This window comes from Pelobates fuscus, chromosome 2 (assembly GCF_036172605.1).
Source record: "Pelobates fuscus isolate aPelFus1 chromosome 2, aPelFus1.pri, whole genome shotgun sequence".
NCBI classification, from domain to species: Eukaryota; Metazoa; Chordata; class Amphibia; order Anura; family Pelobatidae; genus Pelobates; species Pelobates fuscus.
Window position 1 is genome coordinate 342191358 of NC_086318.1, and position 26194 is coordinate 342217551.

General features: G+C 38.1%; 1 protein-coding gene across 2 annotated transcripts in view; it reads right to left on the reverse strand.

Annotated features, from left to right (window-relative positions):
* Positions 1-20523, reverse strand: part of SHPRH (SNF2 histone linker PHD RING helicase) — a 74238-nt gene extending 53715 nt beyond the window's left edge. For both annotated transcript variants that reach the window (XM_063443588.1, XM_063443589.1), the window contains exons 1-8: positions 20460-20523; positions 19184-19810; positions 16538-16667; positions 13069-13284; positions 12034-12112; positions 11590-11740; positions 10603-10711; positions 7121-7374 (exon numbers count right to left, since the gene is read on the reverse strand). In XM_063443588.1, the coding sequence (XP_063299658.1) occupies positions 7121-7374; positions 10603-10711; positions 11590-11740; positions 12034-12112; positions 13069-13284; positions 16538-16667; positions 19184-19795 (1551 nt within the window). In that variant the 5' untranslated portion in view covers positions 19796-19810; positions 20460-20523. The remainder of the gene's footprint in view (positions 1-7120; positions 7375-10602; positions 10712-11589; positions 11741-12033; positions 12113-13068; positions 13285-16537; positions 16668-19183; positions 19811-20459) is intronic.
* Between the last annotated feature and the right edge of the window lie 5671 nt (positions 20524-26194).

Consider the following 26194-nt stretch of genomic DNA (forward strand, 5'->3'; position numbering starts at 1 on the left):
AAAGTTTCAGTTAAGGCAGTGAAAAGATTTTTGCAGATATTAGATATGATTTCCCTGTAGTAAACAAATGAAGAAAGGAATGGGCACAAAACTGAACAAGATCCAAGGTTTACCTGATTTACATATCAAGGCATTTGATGAGATTGAATCCACCGTATCCGTATGAGCTTGTTATAGTAATATGACAATTCCATTAAGCAAACACATTTTTAAAATTTATTTAATACACTTTTAAATGTATTAAATATTTTGCTATATTGTCTTGTATATATTTGGCACTCCCCTTTAAGGGATTATTGTAGATTCTGCATGGGTGCCACCTGCATTGAGCATATGCGAAACGACAGGAGATTTAACATTTTTGGAAAGAAAAAAAAGATAATCTAAATATTTAATCATTTAAAAAAAAAAAAGCTCATCCAAAAATATTAAATTGAGACCTTTATCTTATAATTCCTTTTGATTGTATTGGAATAATAAAACTTTTTTTAATAAAAATTCTGCCTTTGTGAAAATCTCAATAGTTTGGCAAGCTGGAGTTACAATGTTATAAAGGACACATATACAGGTAAAAGAAGCATTGGTCAATGATCAATTCTAATTAACAAAAATCAGCAAAAAAGTAAACAGTCCTATCTCATGGTACAAAATGTATATTATTTCATTTAGAGGCTTTTTTTAAGTGTGTTCATTATTTCTGTGTTGTTGTTTTTCAGCTTAACACAAAGAACACAACTGTGCAGACAGTGTAGTCAACTCAACTATAGATACACAAGATATCTCTTTGTATCCATTAGAATTACTATTATCTCAAAACTTGGGGAAGTTTCCCTATCTTCTCGATCATCCAGAATATTTATATCAGCTGTGGATGTAATCCCCTTTCACACTGCTATATTTACACATCATGCCGCAAGGATTGCCATTTTTGTCGCAACATCCTGACATCATTCTGTACTTAAGTGAAACAGGTTTGTTGTTATGCAATAAGGGGATAGCTGTCTTCGTAACCCCAGACCAGAAATCAGTTCCTGTGAATATTTCCAGTGTTCTTCCTCTCCAGCCTTCTTTGGATCCCTTCTCTTTCCTGTGCTGTGCCTGTAACAGTTTTCTGGCTCCTCTTTGTTCTTCCTAGATTAAATACTATACAATCGGCCCGATCCTACAGATTTAGCTTGGAGTTTGGTTTTGATGCATTGGACAGTGCAGCATATTTTCCATGGCTGCAGTATTCCCAGTTGCTATTCTGTTTTAAGTTAGACTCTGGGCTAACATAATTTGCCTGGGAGACTTCCCATTTTCAGGCCTCCTTAGGAACTTTGCAAAGATGTCCTTGCTGGGCACTGCAATAGGGTTCTGGTTCAACAGTACAAGTACCGTATGCCAGGCCCTACGGTGTATCAGGTCAGCTTTCTACTGCAGAAAACCCTGCCACATTTCTTGAAAAACATTAAATAAGTTATTGTTGCTAAAAGACATGCAGTCATTATTTGAAGGAAACGAGAAGATATCAAATCCTGTTGCTGCCTTGAAGTTGTAACACCAGTTTAGAGCTTTACAAATTACGATTGTCTGACAACTGATCAGGCTACGCAACCGGTGCTACCATAAATCAAAGTACCCACTGCACACCAAACAGCAAAAATAACAATTAATACTATATATAAATATATATATATATATATATATATATATATATAGAATTCAACATGTTACACAGAAAATACATTCATATCAATGCATGTACAAACAGTATGGGTATTTTGATTTATGGTTGTACTTTGCTTTGACCACAAGGGAAGTGGTTAACACCACATTGCAGCCACTATTATTATTATTTTATTATTTATTTAGCACCATCAGATTCTGTAGCGCTGTACACTACATATTATTGTCTGAACTTACAGGCATATCGCTGTTTCAGCGTGTGACCGGCACATTATATTAGCTCGCTGTTTCAGCCCTTATGAGATTAATCCACTTACTTGGGAAATACTTGCACCCTTCCCTGTCACAGGTGTCTCGTTCCAGGATCCTATTTAACCTTGACTTGCAGAGAGTCCCAGGAAGGAAGTATTTCCCAAGTAAATGGATTAATCTCATAAGGGCAAGCATTAGGTGGTAGTGTAGGACCTGCCAAGAATGGGGTACTTTGATGCAGTTGGCAGGCTTATGCAACGTATGATCATATAATGTAACCAAACCCCCATTATTTTTTATCTAGGTGAGGTGTTTTTAAGTAGTACTATTTAGAATGTGAAATCACTGTTTAGTTGATGCAGTTGACAGGCTTATGCCATGTGTGATCATGTAATGTAACCATCCTCCCATTATTTTTCAGGTGAGGTGTTTAAATAGTACTATTTAGGATTTAAAATCTCTGTTTAGTTAATAAGCGAGTGCACTGGTTTGTATGTATATATATATATATATATATATATATATATACACATACACACATACATACATACATATACACACACACACACACACACACGCAGACGGATTTTGATAGGCTACAGATGCTGACAGTACCAACACACAACATATCAGCAGCAAATCAATAGCGACTGCTGGTGAAAAGACAGTCAGATGAGATATTCTGACCCTGCTATTGCAGGATTCCATTATTATATTATTTAAATAGCGCCAACAAATTCCGAAGCGCTTTACAGTGGGTGGACGAACAAACATGTAGTTGTAACCTGACAAGTTGGACACACAGGAACAGAGGGGTTGAGGGCCCTGCTCAATGAGCTTACATGCTATAGGGAGTGGGGTAAAGTGACTCAAAAGGTAAGGATAGTATTAGAAAATAGCAAATTGGATTTTGGGAGGTGCAACAGAAAATAGATAATAAACAGATTATACTTATATTCAGTGAATCCTGATTTGAACCTAGAATTCAAGAAAAAAGCATAGTATAATACTGTTACACTTAATAAGCAGAGTGAAAACAAAGGTAATGGGTCACTCACGATCTGCAGAGCCTTAGGAAGCAGGCTCTGGCTGTAAAGGCATGTGAATAATAAGCTTATTCAAGCTATCTCCACTGGTTCTTGGTGATAAGGCACTTTCTCTCCCCCACAAAGGACAACAGCAGAATAAAGTAAAGTAAAAAAGGTTTTACTGGTTTAAAAATTAATAAGAACAAAGGCACAACGCGTTTCGACCGTGACAGGTCTTCCTCAGGTGCATAATCCATAAGTTACATTTCATTCTGTTTTATACACATAAATTAATTAAACAATCCTAAACACATGATTGGTTGGAGGACCATATATGGTCTTTCCGACTTGCCTCCGCCATATTGGGAAGGTCAAATTAATACAAATTCATACAATCTACTAAAAACATTATTATCCAACATTATAACCCTAACTGGGCATCATAAACTATATAAACATTTACATTAATAGTATAAAAATACTTTGAGAGCCCCACGTTGACGCTATGACGTCAGGAAAACCGGAAGACACCCGATCGCCATCTTGGAATCCCGGATGAGGAAAAAAGTGCCGAAAAATTCGAAAAATTCGAAGAGAACTGGGGGTTCTCAAAGTATTTTTATACTATTAATGTAAATGTTTATATAGTTTATGATGCCCAGTTAGGGTTATAATGTTGGATAATAATGTTTTTAGTAGATTGTATGAATTTGTATTAATTTGACCTTCCCAATATGGCGGAGGCAAGTCGGAAAGACCATATATGGTCCTCCAACCAATCATGTGTTTAGGATTGTTTAATTAATTTATGTGTATAAAACAGAATGAAATGTAACTTATGGATTATGCACCTGAGGAAGACCTGTCACGGTCGAAACGCGTTGTGCCTTTGTTCTTATTAATTTTTAAACCAGTAAAACCTTTTTTACTTTACTTTATTCTGCTGTTGTCCTTTGTGGGGGAGAGAAAGTGCCTTATCACCAAGAACCAGTGGAGATAGCTTGAATAAGCTTATTATTCACATGCCTTTACAGCCAGAGCCTGCTTCCTAAGGCTCTGCAGATCGTGAGTGACCCATTACCTTTGTTTTCACTCTGCTTATTAAGTGTAACAGTATTATACTATGCTTTTTTCTTGAATTCTAGGTTCAAATCAGGATTCACTGAATATAAGTATAATCTGTTTATTATCTATTTTCTGTTGCACCTCCCAAAATCCAATTTGCTATTTTCTATGTATGTCTATTGTGCTTTTTTGGTGATTCTGTAGCACTTGGGAGTAGCTGCATCTTCTTTGATCAGCGCCAATCCACCCATTTATTTTTCCTGGTTTACCAGGAATTATATCTTTGTTTCTTTTTAAAGGATAGTATTAGACTGATGGCAGTTGCAAGAGAGGAATCAGTCGTGGGAGTACGGAGAGAAGACAGACGTAAGTCTTCAGCAGAGCGTAAGGGCCTAGACGGGACACATTTGTGTATTAGGGAGGACAGTGGAACGGATCAGCACCTTAGTCGCATCTGGCGTTAAGTAGGGTCGGATGCGCACAATGTTTTTGAGATGGAAGCAGCAGGATTTGGCAATAGACTGAACATGAGGTATGAAGAAGAGGTCGGAGTCAAAGAGAAAACCTAGGCAGCGGACCTGCGTGGTGGAGCTGATGGTAGCACCGTTGACTTGGAGGGAGATAGACACAGGAGTAGCAACACTTGAGGGAGGAAAAAACTGAATTTCAGTTTTGGTCAAGTTGAGTTTAAAGAAGTGGGCACCATCCAGTTAGAAATAGCAGAGAGGCAGTCAGAGACACTAGTCAAGAGGGAAGGGGAGAGATCAGGAGAGGAGAGATAGATTTGCGTGTCATCCGCATAGAAATTATATTGGAAGCCAAAAGGAGCTAATGAGTTTACCAAGGGAGGCAGTATAGATGGAGAACAGTAGGTGACCAAGGACTGAATAGCCTAGGATGACCGGGGGGGAGGTTAGATAATAGCAAGGAGTGAGTTTAAATAGGTAGAAAGTGTGAACTTCAAAAGAAGAAAAGGATAGGGCAGGTGGAGTTATGATTGGTTGATTGAGGGGAGAGAAGGATGCCTACACTACCTCCTTTACAGTTGAGTCTGGGAGTGTGAGAGAATTGTAGCCCACCAAAACATAAAGAGGCAGGAGTAGCGCTATCAGAGGGGGACAGCCAGGTCTCTAAGTAGTGGGAGTGAGTTTGAGATGAAAAAGTTGTGTATCGAAAGTGACAGGAGGTGTGAACGGGTTTTGTATGCATGGGGTCTAGGATGAGATCTATTGTGGGTAGGAGTATTGTGAGAAAGTAGAAAAATTAGTGCAAATCATGAGATGAGAGAAAGGGGGAGTGTAACAGAGAGAGAGGCATATGTCAATGTGGATGGGGGATGAGTGAAGTGGGTGTAAGGAGAGATATTTATACTGAGGGAGAAGGAGGAAAAGACAGATCATTGCTAAACGGGGAAAAAGTAAATTAGAAATAATTGGAATATCAAAAGCAGGTGAAAGTAGGGTAAATATTATATTTTATGGGTTAAGAAAGTGCAGGAATGTACTAATAAGAGGCAGTGTGAACACCTGTTATTTTTACTTATCTAAAATTTGGGTGTGACAGACAATCTATAAATGTAATAATGAGCATGGGGTGGTGAGGGGAGGGCGGGTATCGGACTTTCTTACAGCAGTATTGGGGCTTGATAGTTTGGAAATCAGGCTGTTGAATAAAGATATGTGAGGATCAGATAGGATTGCAAAAAAGCTGAGGGAGGGGGATATGTATCTAGGCACAGAGCTGAAGGGATGGTTATTCAAATAAAAACAAACATATCAATAAAAGAAGGTAAGGGGTCAGAGGTCAATCAAAAATAAGAGGGGAAATAGAGTAATGCATATAGGTGAATAAAACAATTACATACAGGGCTAGCAAAACTACACTTTAGCATGACAGACAAGATATAAAAGCAAGACAATATACAATGCACACAGGATATATAAAATAAATGTACAGGGTGGTTAAATTAAATATAAATGATGCTGTGCAGGATAGAGTCTTCGTGTGGTCTTTCAGAAGGCTACCTTTGCTTATTGCAGACGATCAGCTGATGGAGCACTGACTTTCTTACAGCACTATTGGGGCTTGATAGTTTGGAAATCAGGGTTTGCTTATTGCAGATTCCATTGTTACGGATTCCAGAGGGCAGCAGTGAAAGGGCATCCTGCATAACATTTTAACTTCACACGAAACAAACAATTCAAAAATGTGTAGTGGGTATCTAAAAGAACACAGATCAGAATAGGGGTCCAAGAACCACAACAGTCAAACACTGGGTGATATTCGCAGAGAATAAAGGTTGGTTCATTGACAGACAGCATGTATGAAGTTATTCACCAACAGCTTTTCCCCTACCTATCATAAAACTAGGAAGAAGTAACCCTTCTCTTAAAGGCCGATTCAGTCATTAAACATGTAACAAATATTTATGAAAGTTATAAAATGCACCGTTATTCAAAAAGAAAGAAAAAAAAAGCAGGTGCATACTGGTTAATAATGTATAAGGAGCAAAATAAAGATAATTTAAAGATTATTCCCAAGATTATTAATATTACATTTTACACTTATCCATGATATGTAATGAAGATGGATGTTCGGTGTAAAATTGAATTCAGTTTTGAATTACAAACTTACTTATCCTGTAACTGTGTATCTCCATGTTAGATTCCTGTCAGTCCTTGTGATAATCTCTGTACAGTCAACATAGAAAATGACTGATAAACCATGTATTGCTGGATCTTTTTGTAAGGAATACATACTAGCAACACTTGCCTAACTTCACCTTTTCTCAAATTGATTATGATGTTATTTACTAAATCTTTAATCTAAATTTAAAAGAAAATGGAGTATCTGCACAAAATCAGGCTAACATGAGGTAACAGGTAATTTTAGAATTTTGTGACAATTTAGGTGCAAATCTAACATTAAATGAATGAAAAAAAAGATTGCTAGATGACTCATTTTCAACAGACATTTGTTTGTGTTTCTTTTGTCTTAGAAGATTGGTATTTATCAAGAAAGACAGGTCCACCTTCAACAGAAATCTGTTCAAAAAAGTCCAGAGATGAGAACACATTGGAGTTTGATACATATTTAATTGGCCTTACCAGTTTTTGTGTTTTATCTTGGATCTGTCCCTTGTAGTTATTCCCAAGTTTGAAAGAGCCTGTTAGGCCGTGACCTTTAATTTGTTCCACTATTTTTTCAGTGATTAGTTTTTCCAAAGTCTTTTTAAGAAGTCGTCTGTTTTTCTTGACATCATAATTGTATATGGAAGTTATATACTTAAAGATGGCAATTAAGGAAACACCTTTTTTCGAACTCATTTCTTTTACTGCTGCCAGTATCATGACTCGCATACCTGCAAAGCAAAATTAACGAGAAAACAGCCCAAACTTAGTTACAGTCAGGGATTGGCTATATTAGCTAGAATTTAAAAATTTGGTTTTGAACTGAAAACACCTTGAAGTTTGATAACCAGATCTCGTGATACCTGCATAAAATATGGTTTTAATTGCTCATAAACTACTCATATACTGTACCACTTAATTTGGTAGTACTTCTACTTTATCTAATGATTCTTTTTCACAATGTATACATATGCATACTGTCATTCATCCATTCTATTCTTAACGGAACACTCTATCCCATAACAACAAATTCATTTAAGTATTTATGTGGGCAGGAGTATTCTGATCTTCAGGGCTTAAAACGTTTTGCAAAAGTTTAATCGCACAATTGGGTCTCTGAAGACAAAGACCATTTCCCACCGGTGTCGTTCCACGCTGCCATCACTGGATGAAGGTTTAGCAAGGTGATGCTATTACAAGCTGGCCGTTGGAAGGAACAGTATGTATGAGTTAAACAGTTGCAAAATCATTTTAACCCAGGACAATAAGACAACACCTGGACACTCCTGCCACCATAGCAACTTGAATGAGTTTACCTTGCTATAAGGGTGGGAGTGTCCTTTTACATAAAAATGTTATAAAAAAAAATTAAATAAAAAGCCCAAGCTTATTTCAAAATTATTTAAATATTCAAGAATTAAACAAAACTGAGCACTGTGGAAAGGACTTGCTCGGTGGTCCATGTCCCAAACAAACACCTCCCCCTCAAAAAGAATCTACCGTATATACTCGAGTATAAGCCGACCCGAATATAAGCCGAGGCCCCTAATTTTTCCCCAAAAAACTGGGAAAACTTATTGACTCGAGTATAAGACTAGGGTGGGAAATGCAGCAGCTACTGGTAAATTTCTAAATAAAATTAGATCCTAAAAAATATATATTAATTGAATATTTATTTACAGTGTGTGTATAATGAATGCAGTGTGTGCGTATGAGTGCAGCGTGTGTGTGTATGAGTGCAGCGTGTGTGTGTATGAGTGCAGCGTGTGTGTATGAGTGCAGTGTGTGTGAGTGCAGTGTGTGTGTGTGTATGAGTGCAGTGTGTGTGTGTATGAGTGCAGTGTGTGTGTGTGTATGAGTGCAGTGTGTGTGTGTGTATGAGTGCAGTGTGTGTGTGTATGAGTGCAGTGTGTGTATGAATGCAGTGTATGAATGCAGTGTATGAATGCAGTGTATGAATGCAGTGTATGAATGCAGTGTGTGCAGGGCCGGTGCAAGGATATTTGCCCCCCCCCCCCCATATGTCCTGACCTCCCCTCCTCCTCCCTCAGTGGTCCTTACCTCCCCACCCCCGTGTTCCTTCACCCCCCTCCCCCAGTGGTCCTGACTCACCCCTCCCCTAGTGGTCCTTACCCTCTGCTCCCCTAGTGGTCCTTACTTCCCCCTCCCCTCCCCTAGTGGTCCTTACTTCCCCCTCCCCTCCCCTAGTGGTCCTTATCCCTCCCTCCCTCCCATAGTGGTCCTTATCCCCCCCTCCCTCCTATAGTGGTCCTTATCCCCCTCCCTCCCATAGTGGTCCTTATCCCCCCCTCCCTCCCTCCCATAGTGGTCCTTATCCCCCTCCCTCCCATAGTGGTCCTTATCCCCCCCTCCCTCCCTCCCTCCCATAGTGGTCCTTATCCCCCCCTCCCTCCCATAGTGGTCCTTATCCCACCCCCTCCCTCCGATAGTGGTCCTTATCCCCCCCTCCCTTCCATAGTGGTCCTTATCCCCCCCCTCGATCCCATAGTGGTCCTTATCCCCCCCCTCCCTCCCATAGTTAGTCCTTATCCCCCCCCCTCCCTCCCATAGTGGTCCTTGTCCCACCCCCTCCCTCCCATAGTGGTCCTTATACCCCCCCCCCCTCCCACAGTGGTCCTTATACCCCCTTTTATTTATTATTATTATTTTTTATTATTATTTCTTATTTTATTTATATTTTTATTTATTTTTCGTCCCCCCTCCCTGCTTGATATATGGCAGGGAGGGGGGCTCTCCTTCCCTGGTGGTCCAGTGGCAGTTCAGTGGGGGGGAGAGGGGGGCTGGCAGAGCTGTAACTTACCTGTTCTGCAGCTCCTGTCAGCTCTCTCCTCCTCTGCGCCGTCCGTGCAGCTCCTTCTATCAGCTCACACTGTAAGTCTCGCGAGAGCCGCGGCTCTCGCGAGATTTACACTGGGAGCTGACCGAGGTGCTGAACGGACGGCGCGGAGGAGGAGAGAGCTGACAGGAGCTGCAGGAAAGGTAAGTTACAGCTCTGCCAGCCCCCCTCTCCCCCAGTCTGTATTATGGCAATGCAAATTGCCATAATACAGACTCTGACTCGAGTATAAGCCGAGTTGTGGTTTTTCAGCCCAAAAAATGGGCTGAAAAACTCGGCTTATACTCGAGTATATACGGTATATCTTTTTTGATCCATCACTCTATACAAAAAAAAAAAAAAAAATATATATATATATAAAAAAAAAAAAAAAAAAAAAAAAAGGACAGAAGCACCAGGGGAAACAGCACCTATCCACAGGAACCTGGTTTCGCCTCCAGCCGATCTACATACAAACAAGGATGAAATGTCCTTTTATTAAAGAGTCTTCAGTGTAAAGAAACAGCGACATTTTGACCACAGCTGATAGAGCTCGATAAAGACCACAGTTGTGGTTGAAACTGCTGTTTTTTTTTACACAAAAGAGACTTAATAAAAGAACGCTGTGCTGAAAAGGGGGTGCTGGAAGATTTCTTTATTGTTTATTAGAAGTACATATTTGGCAGTTGGTATGTAGTTATATGCGGTCAATAAAATTAATGGCCTCATAAATTTGTATTTTACGTTTGTTAGAAGAACTGTTAAAACATGGTCACTAGCCTTAACCCCTTAAGGACACATGACGTGTGTGACACGTCATAATTCCCTTTTATTCCAGAAGTTTGGTCCTTAAGGGGTTAAATGACAGACACTGGCCGAGTCACAATTCATGGGAGCTGCTAAAAGGTAGTAGAGTGGATGTGCTGAGATACAACTATTAGTAATATAATTCCCCATTGTATCTTCAAATGTATAGCTAGCTACAAAAACACACTCATTTATATGACAAAGGCACTGTTAATATATTCTTAAAAAAAATAAAAAAATAAAACACACCACAATGTTAGAGAGATTAATAAATGCTGCATATGATCTGAAATAATAAATAATCTGTAATACTTACTCGGGTATTGTACTTTTTCTTTTCTGATTCTGTAGTCTCTCTCTTTTTCTTTTTTTCTCTTCTTTTTATCTGCTGGAGGGGGTGGAATGAAGAAGTTCACTAGTTTACCCTGAAAAAACAAACAAAAACAAAATAGTATTTAGGATAGAAACAGACCTATACAGATGTATTTATGCATTACTCGAAAATACATATGCTCATTAATTCTCCTTGTAATAACAATAGGTTGGACTCTAGTGATTATTTTTATGAATTGCAATTACATAGGAAAAGGATATATTATAAACGTATTTCAGAAACGTTTCTTTTTTAACTCTTAAAAAGGTAGCATGGGAGTATTATTTATTTTGACTACTGACTGGTTTCCACAAGACCTAACTACACCGCATTATGCTAGCCAGGTAAAGTAAATGCCTCCACTTATAAAATGAATGCAAATGATTGTGTGAAAGGGTGAGTATCAGAGAATACACATTTTATTTCCACATTTTTCCGCGCTCTTTTACTTAGCAGAGATTATGGAAGGGACTAGTTAAAAATCTGGTGTGTATATAAACTGGCAGGGTAGGGGTGCTCCCCTTGAAACAATACGTTTTTCTTTAAAAACAGTACGAATATTAGTAAGGGGAGATTCTATGATTGCAGCTTCTAGACAAGAATGGCTACATTAATTCTTCCTGGATTCGATTACGTTACAGAACAGGGCAGGAACATTTACCTTTTATTGATGCTAATAGTAAGAAGTACTCACAGACTATTTTAGCACGTACCAGTTGAATAGTTAGGCTACCATCACATTATTTGAAATGCATTTGTCGTATGCTTGATTGCCAGGCCTATTAGAGGCGCTATGTAACCTTCATAGTAATAAGTTGCAAAGTGATTCAAGTGCAGTGAGAATCCTTAATACATGTATTTTGGGGACAGTAAGTGGCAAAAACGCTACATTTATTTTGTATGTGAAGCCTTATATTTGAGCTGTATTACCTCAGGTAGTGTCAGTACATCATTTTTGACATCTTTCCGTGGATGGCAAAGGATCAGACTCAGAACTTCCACTGTCTTTCCAAGACCCATCTCATCAGCTAGGATTCCCCCTGGCCACTCTTGACCAGCATGTGGACAATCTCTGATAATACTACAAATAGAAGTCATGGCAAAGAGAAAGCAATATAAAAAATACAAAATTACCATTCTTAGACTACTGAAAATGTGCACCTCAATTCATTATTTGCATCAGGGTTGATATATTGACTAGAAATGGTTAGTGTTAACAGAAAGTAGCCACCAGTAGCATAGGTTTAACAGAATTGTTGCTTGGGAGTATAGTCACGTTAAAAAGTCTTATATTGTATTTAATACAAACTGAGAGGTTATTTTATTTACGTAAAATAAAAGTCAAGAAAATGAATGAAATGTCTTAAGCCTTACCATCCAGTGAAAGGATTAAAGTAGATTTTTACTCCATCTAATGTTGTGACTTCCCGCCATAATACATGCAAAGTGCTTTCTATTAGAGTAAAAATGGAAAACCAAAAATAAAAACTTTAAAAACCATTTAATTTAATGTTGCATTTACCTGAATTTATATGAATCACAAAAATAGGCAGACATTTAGCAACTGGTAATATATTTTCCATTATCCAATCATGTAGCTCATACTGATACTATTGCATGTTTATAAAGATATCATTGGTTAGCAGATTACTATATTTAAAAAAAAAAGAAGATATCCACAATAAAGGCTCATTATTTGATTGAGTCCCTTAACACTGTTGCTTGGTTTAAGACTCTTTAGGAATGATTTGTGGTAAACCAAGGATCTTTCCGGTGCGGAGGAATAGTCCCCATATTGGCCTCTTTAACCCCTTAAGGACACATGACATGTGTGACATGTCATGATTCCCTTTTATTCCAGAAGTTTGGTCCTTAAGGGGTTAATTAAGTGGCATTAAAACTTCAGCGTAATCAATGTCAATCTGAACAACACTGACTAGCTAGGAGAGAAATTCTAATTTTACAAAATTTACATTAATAATGTAGACTGATCCTTTAATTCAAACCATGCTTCCTAAATAGAAATGGCACAGATAATTATAATCTAAATTAGTTAATACTAACTCTAAAAGAAAACATGTTTTTTTTTTTTTGTAAATTAAAAGTAAAAAAAGAAATTAAAAATAAATAATGGATTTTTTTAAATTTATGGGGCAGGCCCATATACTTTTTAGTTCCAAATCTCTTGGAAAGGTAGATTTAGTATAAGATCTTGCACAGAAATAAAGTAAGATATTGTTTTTCAGTAGAAATCAGTAGTGCGTAGACATGCAAGATTTAAATCCTTGACACAGAGAGCAATTTAGCTGCACATATCAGGCTGTGAATATGTTCAAGTGTATTTTTTGAGAAGAAGAGTTTCACATGAAAAAAAATTAATACTTGAGCAATATTGCAAAATATACCTACTATTAGAACGCAAATTTTTGAAGTTTTCCCTCAACAGCATCCAGTTCACAGCCTCATTTTGGTAAGGTCGCAGCACAGGAATCAAAGCAGGATGCTGCACATCTTCCTTTAAAACCTTGTCTTCTGTTTGGTGGGTTTGCCTTACGTAGTCATACAATTCTTCAATGTTTTGCCTCTCTAACTCCTGATCTGATTCCATTTCATTCTCCTCGGTATCTGCAGATGTAAAAAAAAAAAAAAATCATACATTTTCCAAGACAGATTTTCTGAAATTGGGAAAGCAAACTATGCCATGACAGAAAGGAAAGACAAGCAGAACAAGGACAAATTACATTGTGTGGCATTCACAATAACTGCAGATTTCTCCCAGCGTTTCAAATAATAAAATAAGGTAATTTTCCTTTCAAGCATAGCGTCTTGGTTGTGGCGAAGGGACAGAATATTATGGATAATCAGACATCATTATCAGGGTTACTTACTAAAATGAGAATTGTCAGGAATTATTATTTATATAGCACCAGCAAAATTCCATAGCGCTGTACAATTGAAAGTGAACTTCGAATTTAAGGGTAAAATAGCAGAACTGAAAAAAATCTCCAAGTCAGCTATGCTTCCTGTTCAAAATCTTGAAGGACTTCAGATTATAAATTATAAAGTGGTTACATTTTTCCCAATATGTAAATGCACATTGAATTTCCAATGGAGGATTGGTTAAAGGCCATTCAACGTGTGTCACAGAATATCCACTGTATATCTATGTTAGAACTGCACTATAAACATATATAGGTGGTATGACAATAACATTTCAAAGAATAACTCAGATTTATTTTGGAGATGCCATCTAGAAAAAGGAAGCTTGCCACATATTTGGTGGAACTGTAACAAATTAGAAAACCTCAAATTTCAAATGAAACTTTGCTTACAAAAATTCTTCAATCTTAATAAATTCACCTCAAATAGGTTTTTGTGGAACATTCTCAAAAATACATATCCTCTATACAGCTTAGAAAACAATAGAACACAACTCGAAATCTACCAATCTAGACTGGTCAACTATATGCAAACACATTTCATATTAATATTGAATGGAACAAAGTTTCTTCATAAGTAGAGATACAGTGGAAAAACGATACAAACTAATAAATCATACAATGGTATATTTGCATTCACACAGAGTCATTCACTAAAGTGAGAATTCAAGGTAATTCCAAATTTATGGTTTTGAACTTATGGACAAAAAGAAAAATTGTCACTTTGAATTCCGATCATGAGACTGAAGCACGTGCAGTTTTAAACTTTGTTTGTCTTAGTAGGTAAATGCGTGAATGTATAAAAGTACATGTTTGTTTTGATTTTATGCTCCCCCCAATTAGTGATGGTACATAGCCACAGTTGTCTTATATACACTATGTGAATCCACTGTCTGATGCTTCTGACAATTTCCGCTATCTGTTGAACAGACCTATTCTGGTTTAATATTACTGTTGTGATTTAGCAGTTTATCCGACTGCGTGATACCCGTTAACCTGAACTTGGTAGTTTTTGCATTCTGTTTGTACTGAAGTTCTGCTTATTTGTCTAATTCTGTCTTTTTTTTCCTGACTACATTATTCTTTTATTGAACTAATGTGTTATCAGGGGGGTTTGGAGATTATCTGCAATCTTTTTGCCTAACATTGCAAAATTACACTTTACTGGTATACAATTGACATATCACGCATACCAAATATTTAAAAAGAGTTCCTAGAAAGAGGGTCATCATGATAGGCAACAGGGATTGGTGAAATGGTCGCAATGATGGTCTGACTCATCAAAAGGATGAGATTTGGGAGGTGTTAATATTTATAACATTAGAACAGGCTTACTAATAAACCAGAAATGGAGCAGCAAATAATTTCCCTTGTTTTGTCCAGAATTAAATGGATCAGAACCTGAGAAAATGTGGTCAGGATGGTGGTACCATTTTGTTTTGCTTCACTAGTTTGACATGTCGTCTTTAACTTGAAGATCAATGGTCTGGTGTGATTGAATGCATGAATGACAGTACGCTAACTTTAGTGATAGCTGCAGTATAGAACACCCACGAAGGTATTATCAGGAGACCTAGGGCACTAGCAATAGCGGTCTTCGTATTTAGACCTTATGACTGAATGCCGCACATACTCTCCTAGGTGCACCATTCCTTAGGGAGAAAATAGAATCCAATGATTCAACAGAACTCTTGTCTATATATTATTACAAACCAAGAGACATTTATTGTAGCTGAGGCATTTGCATATGGATACACAAGGTAGCATCATCACTTAGGATTTGAGTGCTTCCCCCTGATTCACACCAACTTTCTCTAAGAAAGTTGATTAAGGTATACTAAGGTGTAAATAATTTGTGTGTTTTATAGCACCTATACCAGCATTGAGTGTTCTATTATTTGGGGACTACTCTTCTTTATTTTTGTTTTGTGTTTTTACTTAAAAAGCATTTAGAATGTTTGCACAGGGTAAACAGTCACACATTATTCACACTTACTGACGAACCTCTTCTATTCCCAGCCTATATTTATAACAGCCCTCCACCCTAATGGGTTAATACTCCAACCACAATGACAACTGCAGTAAATTGAACTGTTCATGGTGGTAGGAGTCTGGATGTGCAGTGTTTCTGTTTGAAACATTGTACATCCAGAGTTTTTTTTTACTTTTAGTTGCATCCCCAGCAAATGTGATTTAGGCAGCCCAGAACTCTATTCCGGCTGCCTAAAGTCAATTCTGTGCATAATTTAGGTCTGTCGTCAGGGCATACTGCTGACAGATGTAAAAATCTTCCCCTGTGCAGGCAGAGCATCTGCTAGTGGAAGATTGTTTACCTCTCTCACTGTTCATTCCCTAACATTTCCCTCTGTAACTTGTAGGAGTTTTTTTTGTGTGTTTTTTTAAACTAAAATATCCCTTTCACCCTCCGGCTTAGATAGTGCGTATGTTCTCTGAGCTGGCCTAACAAATCCAATCACAGGCTTCTGAATGCGAAGCCTATGATTGGACCATGAGAGAGCTGGGTGACGTCTGGACGGGGCACAGAAGATCAGCGCCAGGAGCTTTGCCTGGCGCAGGATTAAGTCAAGTTTGAAAACCTTATATGGTTTTCATATGTATAAGTCAAATCTAAATTTAGCTTAGCGTAGTAACATTTATTAATAAGTTAAATAAGACTGTTTACTCAAGTAGTGGGCAGTAATCAAGACAAAAAGCAAGAAATTAAATAATCTCATTAACACTGGTGGTTACTTTGTCACTACCAGCTATAATGAGAAATAATGAGGTTTAAATAGTAACTCTATATGTGATTAGCTGTTGTGATTTTGTTTATAAACTGGACTACAAATGGAAAAAAAAAATCTACAAGCAGCGTTAATAATAACTTGTTTCCACAGAATTCCTAAAATTAGGACAATTTTTTTTTTTTTTTTTTTTACCTGGGATTATAAAATCATAAAACTTCTCCATCAGTCTCTGAATAAGGATGCAAGCCTTTTTCATTCTTCCACTGCCTTCACTAATAAAGTCTGGTTTGGACAAGCATGCTTCCAATAAGTAAACCCCAACCTGAAATAAAGACAAAGAATAAAGAGCTCCATAAAAAATAAAAATTAAAAATGAAGATAAAACAATTAACTGAGGCTCAACAAAACAAACAAACAAAAAAAAAACCCGGAACACAACAGCTAGATTAACATTTATTGCATAGTTATAAACCAGGGCTGTGTGGAGTTAGAAGCAACTTTGTTTTCTTAAAACTCTGCCATATTGAGGTGCAAAAGGTTCCTAGAGGGTACTACAAGAAACTCCAAATCAGTATATAATCCAAAAAAAAATATATAGAAGCTTGCACACACTATTATGAACAAATATAAAGAATACAAATAGCCACACATGGACTATTTAATTTAATTTGTCTCAAAGAAGACAAAGATGTATTATAAACACTAAAGTATCCTTCTGCCTCTGCCTTGTTGTCGTTACCCTCCCCTCCCCCCCAAATCACAAAAGGGTTAAAAATAAATAACAATCTTTCACTCACTTACTCACCCCAGCGCTGAGTCAGGCTGTCGGGTTACCCCAAAATCAGCTGAAGGAGGGGACGCAATACGCATGCCACATACATAGTAGGTGACCAGCCCCTCCGATCGCATGGGAAATAAAAAAGTGTTTTTACTCATCTTTATTCCCACAACTTGCCGGTATCGCATCGCAATATTATCAATCTTGATGATCTCAGCCAATTCAATGATTTTCCATAATTTTTTTTTTTTTTTTAAATAAAGCATTGGAAGGCTATTGCACAGGTGCGGAAAAATGCTGCGCCAATCAGCATCTTCTCATTGAATCAATGCATCTCTATGGGGAATGTTTAGCACCTCCATGCAGAGCGTGGAGATGCTACCACTAGTGGTGTTACCAGGCACGAATGTAAACACGGTCTTCTCTCTGAAAAGACAGCGTTTACATTGAGAAGCCTGCAGGGATAGGCTATAAGCACCAAATCCACTACAGTAAGCTGTACTCATTCTGGTGACTATAGTGTTCCTTTAAGAATTGTATTTTTGTCGTTAAAAAAATAAAGCTTTCTTAGTTTAATAATAAAAAAAAAACATTTAGAATGAACAACCCTGACAATATTGGAGGGCTCCCGTGGTGCCCTTCCAATCACTGGCCAGTGATAGGCTGAGAGTGTCACCCCATCTATCACTTTTTCAGTGTGCATGCCCTGAATATTCTAACATAAACAATTATGCCACTGAAGCGGTCAGACACCCGTGGGCTGAAACTATTTGGATGAGGTTCTGCCGGGTCAGATGGACATTACGGCCAGGTACATGATGCACCTTTTGGTACATTGACTGTGCAGCCACTGAGAACATCAATTGGCTAATTTACCAAGAAGGTTAATGTTATGTAACAGGACACATTTGTTCTATTGATACTAAACCTTGCAGTCCTTGCATGGTGTACATATTGCATAAATAATAAAGATACCTGCTCCAATTCACGTGAATACATATGGTTTGCCTCCACTGTTTAAAAAAAATAGAAAAATTTAAAGATGCTTCCACTTGGTTTCTCTTTCTGGGTATGCTCCCTCTAAGCAGGAAGTTAGAATACATGTAATGCCTCACGGTATTACATTATTATTGTTTTAATTTTTTTCACACATAATGGACCTAAAATGGGCAATGGCCCAGCTGGCACAACTAAGGAGAACCTATCCGAAGTAGAGTGAAGGATGAAAACGAACAATGCACACCTGAAGTATTTTGAAGAATTATTTACAAACAAAATCAACAATGTTATTTTTCTGAAAATGTACCATATTTGTAAATTTTTAAATAAAAGTATTGTGTCTTTAAGGCTAATTTTTAGGTATTGCTTCCATGACTCCATGAACCCGGGTTCTAGGTTTTGGAAAATGATCATTAGTAAAAGAGTAAATTAGATGTTTATAACAAATAAGACTCTCCCCCAAAAAATGTAGTTCACAAAAGGAATAATGAAAATTGTGCTGTTACATACTGATGAATAAATTATGGAACCATTGTTATCTGACTGTATGATTATTTACCTAGTACCATGGACAGAGACATGACAGAATACATTGCTTTTTTTATTTTTTGATGACCGGTTCAGCATCAGGAAAAACATCTCAACTCCATAATAAGTAAAACTAAACACGCTACATATATATGAAGGGGTTGCTCCCACCAAAAACCATTCCTCCTTTCTTAAAACACTGGTTTTGATTGTAGTAACCCTCTCTGTTGTATTTCTCGGTGCTGGTCAACACAACTTAAAACTTACCTTTTTTCCATGTGCCAAGGCGAAGTACTCCCTCAGTCTGATCTTGACCGAGGACTTCCACCACACCCACCAGATTGTAAAGAAAGCTGGGAGGTGGACTGAGTGGGGACCTTCAGCAGCTAATGTGTTAACCTCTCTATGTGCTGCGTTTGTAGCAAAACGCTGCACAAACAGACTTCAGGAACCATGACCAATTCAAATCACTTGAGAGCCACATCTGTTACAAATTAATATTTAACCTGCAAATCCCAATTCTGTCAAAATACCTCAATTCTTGTATTTTCTGAAGGCCTTTGGTAAAGTGCTATAAGCTTTTTCTTTTGCAGCCATCTCAAGTCTTCTAGTAGATCATCACTAAGCGTTGTTTCCACATGCAACGTCTCATCATAGTTGCTTCTGGACCCCGTTTTTGATCCTTCTTCATCTAGCTCCCCATCTCTTGCATGAATACACATAAGCAAATGAGCTGACTTTGAGTCAGTTTTAGTCAATGAAAAACTGACATCCTGATAAACTTTATTTATAGTCTGCCCAGGAGAAAAGTGAAGATTGAACACACCAAGCAAAGCCTTCCAAAACTCTTCCACTGGAAGACGAGAAACAACCAGGTTGAGTTCAACTTTCAGCGGATCCAAAGCACATATAGCTTCATCTGCCTCTGTTGGAATTTTATCAAGTTTGGGATCCAATGACTGATTTTCATCACTTGGTGCATTTTTAACTTCAAGAAAAGAAAATGAGGTACTTGGTCCAGGATCATCTACATCTTCCACCAAGGAGAAGTCCTCATATCTCCTATCTTCATGCATGTTCCAGTAGTGTTGTTTCTTTGCTTCTTCATCCAGCTTAACTGGAGGTGCCTTCTTTCTACGACTCATCTTCAAATATCTGTTCTGGAAGGGGAAAGAAATACAAATTATTCATGCATTCAAGCACTGCACATGACTGAAAATCACTATACCTCCCTCCACAGATTATGAAAGTCAACTCAATTCATATGTCCAACATAAATGTGGGGCTCTCAGTCTATATAATTCTGTATTTAAGTGTAATTTATATAAAAAAATTAAATTAAAAAAAACAAAAACACTGGTGTTGGACTATGGTACATTAATTGGAGTAAACAAACAATGATTCAATAAAATAATACAGAGATATTATTCTAACACAATTTGCTATTAATACAAGATTGTTGTAGGATCTATGTTATATTAGGAAAATAATATTATTGGTGTGAAGTTGTATCTAAAGCCATATACTGTATACTATTGTTTGCCAGTTGTTCCCTGAGGATACACCTAGTTACCCTTGTATGTGATTTAAATTGCAACATGATATTGTCAGGTTGTTTTTATAAAAGTTCGATAACGAAGAGTTACATTAGACAGAAACACATGCAAGACAAAACATGGTATCAGTAAAATGTTATTTTCGAAAACTGACAATGTATAAACTACATGTTTCTATATATATATATATGTTAAATATTCTTCCTACTAAAACAAAACACAGGAAGAAATTGAGATGTCAACAATAGGATACCTGATTCTCTTCTACCAGCAGCAAGTTCCCTTCCTCGCTTTACGGCGTCGTGGTAACGTTGATTCTCTGTAAAGAGCTACGTCTCTCGGGAGCGAGCACGCACATAGGCTGCAGGCTGAGTGCGCGCGGTGAAAGTCCTGAAAGGTCAATAAATCATGCAACTAGAATGTTTAGAAACATAGAACATTCAACCTTTCAAATAAAAAAAAAACAAACAAACACAGGTAGTTTCTTTGAAGTGCATTTCAATTAATAAAAAAAGCAAGTATGAATATTTTTTAAAGCGTATAGAATCAGTCCCTTTTAATAGCATTAGTTTCAGACAATAAAACCTTTTTATCCTACTATATAGCCACATAAATATGTCTTAACTGTTTCAGTTCCTGAGATGTCATGTAAAGTTGCCATGTGTTAACCCTTTCAGACCCATGGAGATGTTAAAAAAATTGTAGATTTCTGTGGAACTGAAAAGGTTCATGAATACATACTATAAGCATATAGGGGTATGGGAGATGGTTTATTTATTGGTGGTGATAAAAGAACAAACAAATAAGAGCAGACTGATGACATGTACTTGGAAAAAAATGCAGATTTACTATTAATTGATGTTAAGAGACATTACTGAATTCCTGCTTTTTTTTTTTTTACTGAATAAAGCATTATCTTGCATGCATGGGAGTTAACCCCTTAAGGACACAGCTTCAGAAGCTTGACTTACGCTTAATGACACAAGCAATTTTTGCATTTTCTTGCTGTTTGCGTTCAACTGCAATTTGAATCTCTCATTTATTGCACCGACACATATTATATACTGTTTTTTAAAGGACAGAAAGGGCTTTAATTTGATATAATATATATATATATATATATATATATATATATATATATATATATATACTTACTTATTATAAAAAAAATACAGAAAAATGCAAAAAAATGAAAAATATTGTTTTGTTTTTACAGTTTTTGCAATCATAATGTGTGCATAATTAGTGCAGGTTAAAGAAAGTAATTAAAAAATAAATTCATTTAGTTGTCCTGATTTACAGAATATATAATGTGTCTGGGATTTAAAGTTTTTTTTGGTAGTTACAGGTCACAAAGCACAAGGAGTAAAATAAACTTTTAATGTGGAGCGATTTTAGAATTTGGTATGTTTGTCTTGTAAGCTTAATAGCCATAAAAGAAAACAAAATTGCCACACAAAAGTATATATTTATATAAAGTAGACACCACAGGCTATTTACCTAAGGTTGTTTTGACACTTTCTACGTAGTCATTTCAACGCCAACCTCTGCTAAATATTGGAGTAAAATTGGAGTGTTTTTTTTTTTTTTTTTGGCACACAAACTTATAACAAAGAAATTCTCATGTTTATTTTGTAAAGTTGGTGTGTGCTATTCCTGTACAAAGTTTTATTTTGTGTTCAGTTACATCTGCTGAGTAAAATGACACCCCCATTGTATGTCTTTGGCACTAGTTCGTGAAGTTACAGTGCCATATAGGAGACCTGTCCTTTTCTGTATTCACAGTAGAATTTTGAGAGATGGATTTAATGAGCCTATGCGTCCATTTGGGGTATTATAGCAGTTTGACTGTTAAAAAAAAAACCACAAAGGCCTACCATTTGTAAAAGTAGACACTCCAGTGTATCTCATAAGGTGCATATTGTGCCTTAACATGCCCCCATTTTTTCACCAATATATGCCAAATTATGTGGTAAAAAATAATTTTGTTCGTTTTTTACATATGGATTGCATTTTTGCTGGGCATTTTGTATATTTCACATGTGCCACTAAGTTCAAACCCCCCAAATTATGCTAAGCTAAGTCTTCTGAGTAAAATGACACCCCCATTGTATGTCTTTGGCACTATTTCGTGAAGTTACAGTGCCATATAGGAGACCTGTCCTTTTCAGTATTCACAGTAGAATTTTGAGAGATGGATTTAATGAGCCTATGCGTCCATTTGGGGTATTATAGCAGTTTGACTGTTAAAAAAAAACCCACAAAGGCCTTCCATTTGTAAAAGTAGACACTCCAGTGTATCTCATAAGGTGCATATTGTGCCTTAACATGCCCCCATTTTTTCACCAATATATGCCAAATTATGTGGTAAAAAATAATTTTGTTCGTTTTTTACATATGGATTGCATTTTTGCTGGGCATTTTGTATATTTCACATGTGCCACTAAGTTCAAACCCCCCAAATTATGCTCAGCTAAGTCTTCTGAGTAAAATGACACCCCCATTGTATGTCTTTGGCACTATTTCGTGAAGCTACAGTGCCATATAGGAGACCTATCCATTTCAGTATTTACAGTACAATTTTGAGAGATGGATTTAGTTGGCCTATGCTTCCATTTGGGGCATTATTGTAGTTGGAAAGTTTAAAAAAACCCACAAAGGCCTACCATTTCCTAAAGTAGACACCCCAGGGTATTTCAAAAGGCATATTTTAAACCTTAGCGTAGGATAATTTTTTTGCTAGTTTGTACCAAGTCTAGTTACAATTAGCATTTTTTTCTGCCTTTTTGACCCACACTTGGAGATGTTCAGGGCCGGCCTTAGGGGTGTGCGAGCTGTGCGGCCGCACAGAGCGCCATGGAGCAGGGGGCGCCCTGCGGCCGACACAGCTCACACATGGGCGGAATAAAAAAAAAAGTGCGGCGGGGGCGGAGCTTACTGTGCGGCGGGGGCGGAGCTAAAAGCAGCGGAAAACTGATGCAGGGGAAGCAGGAAGGAGTCCCTGCTTCCCCCAACAACCAGAATCCATAATTAACAGAGGTAACTATGTGACTGTCTGCTTGTGTGTGTGTGTGTGTGTGTGTGTGTTTGAATGTCTGCCTGTGTGTGTGTGTGTGACTGTCTGTCTGTCTGTGTGTGTGACTGTGTGTGTGTGTGACTGTCTGTCTGTGTGTGTGACTGTCTGTGTGCGTGTGTGACTGTCTGCCTGTGTGTGTGACTGTCTGCCTGTGTGTGTGACTGTCTGTGTGTGTGTGACTGTCTGTGTGTGTTTGTGTGACTGTCTGTGTGTGTAACTGTCTGTGTGTGTGACTGTGTGTGTGTGTGACTGTCTGTGTGACTGTCTATGTGTGTGTGTGAGACTGTCTGTGTGTGTGACTGTGTGTGTGTGTGACTGTCTGCCTGTGTTTGTGGCTGTTTGCCTGTGTGTGTGTGACTGTGTGTTTGACTCTCTGTGTGTGTGACTGTCTGGGTGTGTGTGTGGCTGTCTGCCTGTGTGTGTGTCTGTCTACCTGTGTGTGTGACTGTCTGCCTGTGTGTGGGTGTGTGACTGTCTGCCTGTGTGTCTGCCTGTGTGTCTGCCTGTGTGTGTGTGTGTGTGTGTGACTGTGACTGTGTGTGTGTGTGTGTGTGTGTGACTGTCTGTGTGTGTGACTGTCTGCCTGTATGTGTTTGGCTGTCTGCCTGTGTGTTTGTGTGTGGCTGTCTGTCTGCCTCTGTGTGTGTGGCTGTCTGCCTGTGTGTGTGTGTGTGTGTGACTGCCTATATGTGACTGACTGGGCAGACTAGATGGGCCTAATGGTTCTTATCTGCCGTCACATTCTATGTCTGTGTGTGTGTGTTTGTGTGTGACTGCCTGTGTGTGTTTGTGTGTGTGCGTGTGTATGGCTGTCTGCCTGTGTGTGTGTGTGACAGGGTGTGTGGGAAGGGGGATGGAGGGGGGGAAGGAGAGGGGGGGACGGGAAGGGGGGGCGCTGTGAAGATTTTTCGCACTGGGCGTCCAAAGGCCTAAGGCCGGCCCTGGAGATGTTACTGTATATTTTGTAATCTTTATGTGTGCTATGGCAGTAAAACACCTAATATGTTGCTCAGCTATGTCCTCTTAGTGCAGCAATACCCCCATGTGTACCCTTTTCAGGGATATGTGGATGTTGAAGGGGCACATTGGAGACCAAGCCATATCATTTTTTACTGAACTTTGAATTTTGACGCTCGGCCCATGTGCAATTTCCAAGCATCTTAGCAGGTTTTAAGTTCAAATTACCCCACAAAGGCCTACCATTTCTTAAAGTAGACACCCCAGGGCATTTCAAAAGGCATATTTTAAACCTTAGCGTTGGATCATTTTTTTGTTAGTTTGTACCAAGTCTAGTTACAATTAGCATTTTTTCTGCCTTTTTGACACACACTTGGAGATGTTACTGTATATTTTGCAATCCTTATGTGTGCTATGGCAGTATAACGAACCAATGGAAACAGTGTAATCAGTATCAAACAATTAAGTGGGCAGCAGCATACATACACAAGCGACTTAGCCTGAGTGTAAGCTCAAAGTATAAAATTTATGTGCGCTCCTAAATAAACTAAAATAATATCAAGAATTATACAGATATATATATTTATTACTAAAAAGCTTAAGAAAACATTTCTGTAAATTAATAGGTAAAGAACATGACTAAACAGATCTGTTGTTAAACAATATTAACTAATTAAGAAATGGATTAAGTAAATAAAATGAATACATCCTGATTGGAATGAATGTCAAAGTGAATATTCAGCAAACCTTGTAGGTACAATGTATAAAACACAAGTATCTAAATATACAAAAAACATACAATGTGGCAAAGTAAAACACATATATGTAAATAAACTCACCGAGGTATAAGCAAGAGTAATGTTAGAAACAAAACGAGATTCCGTCGTGAGGGGTATGGTGCTATACCGCGGTCGGTATCTTCTAAAAAGACCGCGGTATGGTGGAAGAGCACTCCTACTCCCAGAAGAATTATATATAATAATTACCCGTGAATGGGATAAAATATGTTACACCGCGGTCGGTGCCTTCAAAAAAGACCGCGGTGTGGAAGGGCCAGCCCGCAGCAAAGCACGCTAAAGACCGGTACTCACGGGGAATCTTTATGTGTGCTATGGCAGTATAACACCTAATATGTTGCTCAGCTATGTCCTCTTAGTGCAACAATACCCCCATGTCTACCTTTTTCAGGGTTATGTGGATGTTGAAGGGGCACCTTGGAGACACACCACTTTCATATTTTTCAAAAGTGGATGCTGGGCCAAAGTGTTATTTTAGCAGCTTAGGACTGCAAATTACCTCTCAAAGACCACATATATTTTTAAGTATAAGCAGGTCATCAATTCAAATTATGAACAAGTGCATACTATTTGCTGTGAAAAGGGGGAATAGTTGGCTTAAACCTATCTGGGGGTAGTACCCAGTAATCTGTGTCACGGGCAACACTGTCACGGATTCCAAAACACAGACAGACTACAAAGAGAGAGAACACAGAGAGAGACACTTGTAATACCGGTCCTTAGAATGGCCGGGCTATACAAGCAGAGAATAGTCAAGGTACAAGCCGAGGTCAAAGGGGTAAAGAGAAACGGAACAACGATAGGACAAGCCGAGGTCAAGGATCAGAGAAGACAGGATAAACGGGAGACAAAGCCAAAATTTGGTAACCAGACAGTTGACTAAAATCCCACCCCAAAACGGGTCTGCTTATTCGGCCTGGGTGTGGAAAACTTTAAAACAATGGCCAATGCATAGGCCGGGCTGAGAGGGGCAATCAGGGCAGTAATAGCTTGTCTCAACTCTTACGCCTCTCTTGTAACACACCCTGCACCTTTTCTGGGGTTTTTGTTTTTTAGGGGTTGGTGGAATCTTAAAGCAGAAGTGACCTGCCTCCATTCTTCTGCTAGGCTCCACTGATGGTCCCCCTCTGTGGCACTCAAGTAACCCAGAAATGAGCT